The sequence below is a fragment of the Hipposideros armiger genome, unplaced genomic scaffold, assembly GCF_001890085.2.
Source record: "Hipposideros armiger isolate ML-2016 unplaced genomic scaffold, ASM189008v1 scaffold_1124, whole genome shotgun sequence".
Taxonomy (NCBI): domain Eukaryota; kingdom Metazoa; phylum Chordata; class Mammalia; order Chiroptera; family Hipposideridae; genus Hipposideros; species Hipposideros armiger.
In genome coordinates, this window is record NW_017732474.1 from 284,739 (window position 1) to 291,788 (window position 7,050).

At 40.3% G+C, this 7,050-nt stretch overlaps 1 protein-coding gene across 1 annotated transcript in view; it reads right to left on the reverse strand.

The window, feature by feature from the left end:
* The window catches only part of TRPC5 (transient receptor potential cation channel subfamily C member 5), a 176,909-nt gene that overhangs the window by 52,693 nt on the left and 117,166 nt on the right, over positions 1-7,050 (reverse strand). Inside the window, exon 3 of the mRNA XM_019632331.1 lies at positions 1,053-1,389. Within this exon, the coding sequence (XP_019487876.1) occupies positions 1,053-1,389 (337 nt within the window). The remainder of the gene's footprint in view (positions 1-1,052; positions 1,390-7,050) is intronic.

Here is a 7,050-nt window from a genome sequence, read left to right on the forward strand (position 1 = left end):
AACAGTAGCAAAATTACAGTTATAGAGTAGCAACGAAAATAATTTTATGGTTGGGGGTCACCACAACATGAGGAACTGTATTAAGGGGCCGCAGCATTAGGAAGGTTGAGAACTGCTGTGGGAAAACTTCTCAACAAGTTTTGAAGTGAGCAAGCTGACCATGGACCAAAGTACCAGATGTTGGAGCTGAAGCCAGGCAATGGGGCTCCAAATAATTTAGAATCACCTTTTCCCCCTTTTCTTCTCATTGTGTGGCGGTTTCATGGAATTGTGCCTGATAACATAGCTGTTTCTTTAGCCTTAGAATGTAGAAAGCAGAGGTGCATATGAGTCACCTGAGGATGATGTTAAAACACAGATTCTGATTCCATAGTTCCAGGGTGGGACTTGATATTCTGTATGTCTAACATGTGCCCAGGTAATGCTGACATTGCTGGATTGCAGATCACAGTTTGAGTAGCAAGGATTTGGAGGATGGCAATGTATTGGAGAGTCCAGTGCAATCTAATTATGCCTGGACACTATTAATAAGGCAGCTACCATGAATTGTGTGCATTTCCTAGGTTCTCCTCCTGATTGTTAAATCAGTATCCAAATAGGGTGTCTACTCTGAATAAGGATTGAGATTGTGTGGAATAGCCATGAGAAAGCAGTAGATACAAGTGTCCCCTTCCCAAGTTATGGGAAAGAGGGCATTGACTAGACTGATCAGCACTTGCCCTGCCTAGCTCACCTGAGGCCTGTCATGACTGACACTGGCTTTCCAACTAAAGCAACTGACAGACACATCTTCCTTGTCCTTGATGATGTTAAGTTAGCAGAAATAAACCCTGGGTGCACTGCCAATCTCTCTGTGAACCAGAAAATACTGAGTGAATACTGAGGTCCTGGGGAAGAAGAAACCACATTTCCGAGACTCCAAACAGAGGAATACCCTACTGCACAGAGGGAAGGTGCCCTAGTTCAGGGCCAGTCCAACTGCCTATTCCAGCAGTTTCTTTAGCCAGGACCAGCAGTCAGCCTGGCAATATCTCTTGGTCCCTTTGACTCACCAAGAACCCAAGGCAATATCATCCATTCCACAACAGTTGGCGGAGGCCCCTGTACATGGAGGTCGGTCCTGACAATGTGCTGAGAAGCCAGGAGAAGCATGAAGAGAAAGGTCAGATACGATGCTGTGTGGCAGATAAACTTGATAAAGGGTTTCTTGATGAACAGACCAAGGTTGCTCCTAGGTGAGATCAGATAAGCTATAGACAGCATGGGAAACAGGAACCCAATGGTCATGCAGGTCAGAAGCTTGACTACCCAGTGTTTCCGCCGCCATCCAGGAAAACCGTCATACCACAGAGTGGCAAGCAACTGTTGGCAATTCGGCTGTGCAACAAACTGGGAAAACAAGAGAACAAGTTAGGCACCTGAGATTACCGGGAGGAAGTCTACATGCATAATACCTTTCCTAGTTTACAGCCAGCTGCATGGCCAGACCCCAAAAGAGGCCCGATTTCTGGTTCCCCATGAATGGGTCTAACCCCAGGCACAGCTCTATATATCAAGCTACGAGACTAGATCTTCCTTAGGATTACTCGTTTTGTATATTTAACAAAATCACTCTGGTTTGTGCTTTGACATGCTTTTCTATTCCCCTCCCATAATGTTAAAGAAATGGTTCCCAAAATCTGGCACTGCATCAGAATTATCCAGAGGACTTTAAAAAATCCAGATTCCCAGGTGGGACCACGAGCCAACCAAATGAGCCTCATTTGGGGGTAGAGCCTGGTTAGCTGTTTTACAAAACTCTCCAGGGAATTTACATGCCTCTTAGCAGAGAATTACGGGGATATTTCATTTCAAATTGATTCCCATTTACTCATTCTCCTGGCCTACATGAAATCATCAACAAATGTGTGCTTTGGACAAACACAAACTGGCAGGGAATCAGCTCATGCCTGTGGCTATGGTTTGGAATGGAAATGAGTTCCTTTTTGATTTTATCTTTTCCCCCCTTTGGTTCTAATTACCTCTTGGTTGGCTAGCAATGAATCAGGTTGCTACTTTGCCATCTATTTAACACTCTCTCTAGTCTAGACATACAAAGGAGGAAAGTATATTTGGGGGCCAATATTATAAAATTGTATACTAATTTAGCTGGAATTTTACTAAAAGCAAACTACAAAGTGTCAGTGATTAATGGTTAAGGGATCATCAGCTTTGCAAGTCATCCTCCAGCAGCTCTTTCCTGGTAAGCAACTCAATAGGGAGCTCAGCTGTCAGCCATGGTTTTAAATACTGCCTATATTTGACTACTCCAGCTTCCCGTGGCAAAGGTTAAATAGATATGCACCATATATCTTACTAGACCAACTTTAAGGTTAACATATCTAGAAAGATCACTAGCTTCCTTGGGCCCATGACTGGACTCCATCTCCCAGTATCCCTTGCAGTAAGGTGTGGCACCGACTAAATTCTTGATAATGGAATGTTCAGAAAAATGATGAGTGGTACCTCCAGGCCTGGCCTATAGAAGTCTCCCATGTGTGCTCCTCCATGTTCTTTCCCTCTTCTGGCTGACTGGGATGTGGTAACCTAGGATGACTTAGGGACTTCTGTCAGCATGTGTCCCTCACTGACCATGTGGAGGAGAGCTATCCTGCTCACCACAAATACCTGTCTTGGAATACATCACTGTTTGAGCCGTTATATATTTGGGGGTCTAGCCTACCCTAAAGCAGTTTACTCTTACCAAACTACCAAAACTAAGCTCTAAAATATATTTTTCACGTGATCTCAATTTCTCCAAAGATGTTCATGATCCCCAGTATGTCCTCATATTAATTTTTCACACAGTCAAACACAAAGAGTCAAAATCTTATAGTCCCTTTCTTCTCTTCTTGGCATTATAGTGTATGCCAAAGTCTGGAATGCAAAAGTCCTAGAAAAACATACACTAAAGTAGAAGGGTAAAGCAAGATATTTGGGTGCAATGGGGAAAAGCGCTGGGGGTACACAGCCTACTGAGGGAGACAGAAGTATAAAAAGACAGTTACAAAACAATCCAGTAAGGGCACTAAAATGGATATGAGCAAAGCAGAATAGGGCACAAGGGACTGGCAAATCTGCACTGCATAGCCAAGGCTTCTTGGAGGAGGCAATAACTGAGTGGAGCATTTAAGGTGTATAGAAGTTAGCTAGGTTTTAATTTTTTGAAGAATCACCATACTGTTTTCCATAGCAGCTGTATACCATGTCACAGTACATCAACAGTTCACAAAGTTTCCAATTCTCCACAACCTCACCAATCTTTTTATTTTCTGTGTTTTTTTTTGGTTTGTTTGTTTCAGGTGTACAAAACAATGCAATAGTTAGACGTTTACACTACTCACAAAGTGATAACTCCCCCCCAATCTACTACCCCCTCTGACATCATATATAGCTGTTACAATTCCATTGACTCTATTCTCTATGCTGTACTCCACATCCTGTGACTATATATATATATATATATATATATATATATAATTATAGTTGACATTCATTATTATTCAGTCATTATGCTTCAACATGGATGAACCTTGAAGACATTATGCTAAGTGAAATAAGCAGTCACCAAAAGAAATATACTGTGTGATTCCACTTATATGACTTATTTAGAGAAGTCAAAAATCATAGAGACACAAAGTAGAATGGTGGTTGTCAGGAGTTCATGGGAATGGGAAATGGGGAGCTATTGTTTATCGGGTACACAGTTACAGTTTTACAAGATAAAAAGAGCTATGGAGATAGATGGTAGTGATGATTGCACAAATGTGAATAAATTTAATACCACTGAACTGTATACTTAAAGAAAAAGAAGTTAGCTAGGTACAGGGGAGGAGAAAGAAAGGGAGCAAAGAGTCAAAGAAAAGGGGATAATACAACTACAGCCATAGAGGTGAAAAAGAGCATGACTTGTATGGGGAACTAAAGCAGACTGGGGTGGATACAGCTTGAACTGCAAAACTGAGAATGGCAAGAGATGAGGCTGGAGAGGCAGGCAGAGGTTACAGGAGATAAAAATAATAGCCTTAGGCCATTATAAATAGTATGGCCCATTTTAAAAGCAATGGGGATCCATAAGCGAATTGTGTGTGTGTGTGTGTGTGTACATGCACATGTGTGCATGTGTGTGTAAAGCAACATAGTACAGTAGCTAGGACTATGAACTGTGATTAACAAATATGGTGAGAACTTCCGATAAGATGGCAGAATAGACAGACGCTGTGCCGTCTGCCTCCCAGGATCACACCAAAGTTACAAATAATTTATAAGATATTTAACCTCAGAAGTTCCCTGAACACTAGATGAACAAAACCTCTAAATGAAAGACTTAAAGAGGAGGCCATGTCGAGTCTGCTTGGAGGGGCGGATGAGAGAGGGTGAACCCCGTGAGGGGACACCTCAGTGGTGGGGAGGTTTCTCTGGTTGGGGAAGAGATCCTCCAGCCCACACCGCGCTCACCAGCCCAGAGTTACTTTTCCGGGAAGAGGAGTTCTACGATACCTGGAAATAGAAATTAGTGAGGACGCTCTTTGCTCAACTCGGTGACGCTGAGGCCAGCAGAAGAACCAGTGGAGCCGGCAAATGGACTCGCTCACTGGTGATCTATCGAAGCAATCACAGACCGACAGCCAGAATGAAGAAACAAAGAAACATGTCCCAGTAAAAGATCCGAAGAGACCTCAAGAAATGGAACTAAATGAAAAAGAAGTATCCAACCTTTCAGAGACAGAGTTTAGAACACTGATGATAAGAATGTTTAAGGAACTTAGGGAAGACATAAAGAAGGATACAGAAATCATAAAAAACAACCAGTTACAATGAAAGAATACAATAACTGAAATGAAGAACACGCTCGAAGGAATCACCAGTAGATTAGATGAAGCAAAGGATCGTATCAGTAATTTAGAAGACAAAATAGCAGAAATCAACCAGTTGGAACAACAAAAATAAAAAAGAATAAGGAACAATGAAAATAATTTAAGAGGCTTTTGAGACAACATCAAGCACAACAATATTCACATCATAGGAATACCAGAAGGAGAAGAGAAGAAACAAGGGATCGAGAATGTATTTGAGGAAATAATAACTGAAAAATTCCCTACCCTGGTGAAGGAAATCAACATACAAACCCAGGAAGTGCAGAGAGTTCCAAACAAGCTGAACCCAAACAGGTTCACACCAAGACTCATCATAGTTAAAATAGCAAAGGTTAAAGACAAAGATAGAATCCTAAAAGCAGCAAGAGAAAGACAGCAGATTATATACAAAGGAATTTCTATAAGACTAACAGCGGACTTTGCTACAGAAACTCTGCAGGCCAGAAGGAGGTGGCAAGAAATATTCAAAGTTATGCAAAATAAAGGCATACAACCAAGATTGCTCTACCCAGCACGGCTATCACTTAAAATTGAAGGAGAGATAAAGAGCTTCTCAGAAAAGAATGAACTTAAGGAATTCACTACCACCAAGCCAGCATTGCAGGAAATGCTAAAAGGGCTTTTTTAAACAGAAGAAAGGGGGGGGGGGAAGCTAACCCAGGAAGATCAGAAATACAAATAACAAAACAGCAATAAATATGCACCTATTAATAATCACTTTAAATGTGAATGGATTAAATGCTCCAATCAAAAGATATAGAGTGGCTGAGTGGATAAGAAAACAGGACCCATGCATATGCTGTTTACAAGAGACTCACCTCAGATCAAAAGACACACATAGACTGAAAGTAAAGGGATGGAATAAGATATTTTACACTACTGGAAATGAGAAAAAAGCGGGAGTAGCAGTACTTATTTCAGACAAAATAAACTTTAAAATGAAGACTACAATAAAAGACAAAGAAGGACACTACAGAGTAATAAAAGGATTGATTCGACAAGAGGATGTAACCCTAGTAAACATCTATGTACCCAACATAAGAGCTCCTAAATATATAAAACAGATTTTGACAGACAAAAATACAGAGACCAACAGTAACACCATCATAGTAGGGGACTTCAATACCCCGTTGTCACCAATGGACAGATCCGCCAGACAGAAAATCAACACAGAAAGAGTGGCCTTAAATGACACTTTAGACCAGCTGGATTTAATTGATATTTTTAGAGCATTTCACCCCAAAGCAACAGAATATACATTCTTCTCAAGTGCACATGGAACATTTTTCAAGATAGACCACATGTTAGGACAGAAAACCAGTCTCAATAAATGTAAAAAGATTGAAATCATATCAAGCATCTTCTCTGACCACAATACTGTAAAATTAGAAATCAATTATAAAAAGAAATCCTGAAAGCACACAAATACATGGAGGCTGAATAACATGCTACTAAATAGCAAGTGGATCAAAACTGAGATCAAGGAAGAAATCAAAAGCTATCTCAAGACAAATGAAAATAAAAACACAACAACTCAAAATCAATGGAATGTAATGAAAGCAATCCTAAGAGGAAAAGTCATAGCAACACAGGCCTATCTAAAGAAACAAGAACAATTTCATATCAACAGACTATCTTTACAAAGGGAACTGGAGAAAGAACAGCAAAGCAAGCCCAAAGGGAGTACAAGGAAGTAAATAATAAAGACCAGAGCAGAAATAAATGAAATAGAGACCAAGGAAACAATACAAAAGATCAATGAAACCAAGAGCTGGTTTTTTGAAAAGATAAACAAAATCGACAAACCCTTAGCCAGACTCACCAAGAAAAAGAGAGAGATGACCCAAATTAATAAAATCAGAAATGCAAGAGGGGAAGTGACAACAGATGCCACAGACATACAGAAAATTGTAAGAAAATACTACGAGCAAATATATGCCAACAAATTTGACAATCTGGCAGAAATGGATACATTTTTAGAAGCATACAATCTACCAAGTCTGAACCAAGAAGAAACAGAAACTCTGAACAGACTGATCACTACCAAAGAAATTGAGTCAGTAATCAACAAGCTTCCAACAAACAAAAGTCCTGGACCAGATGGCTTCACAGGTGAATTTTACAAAACATTCAA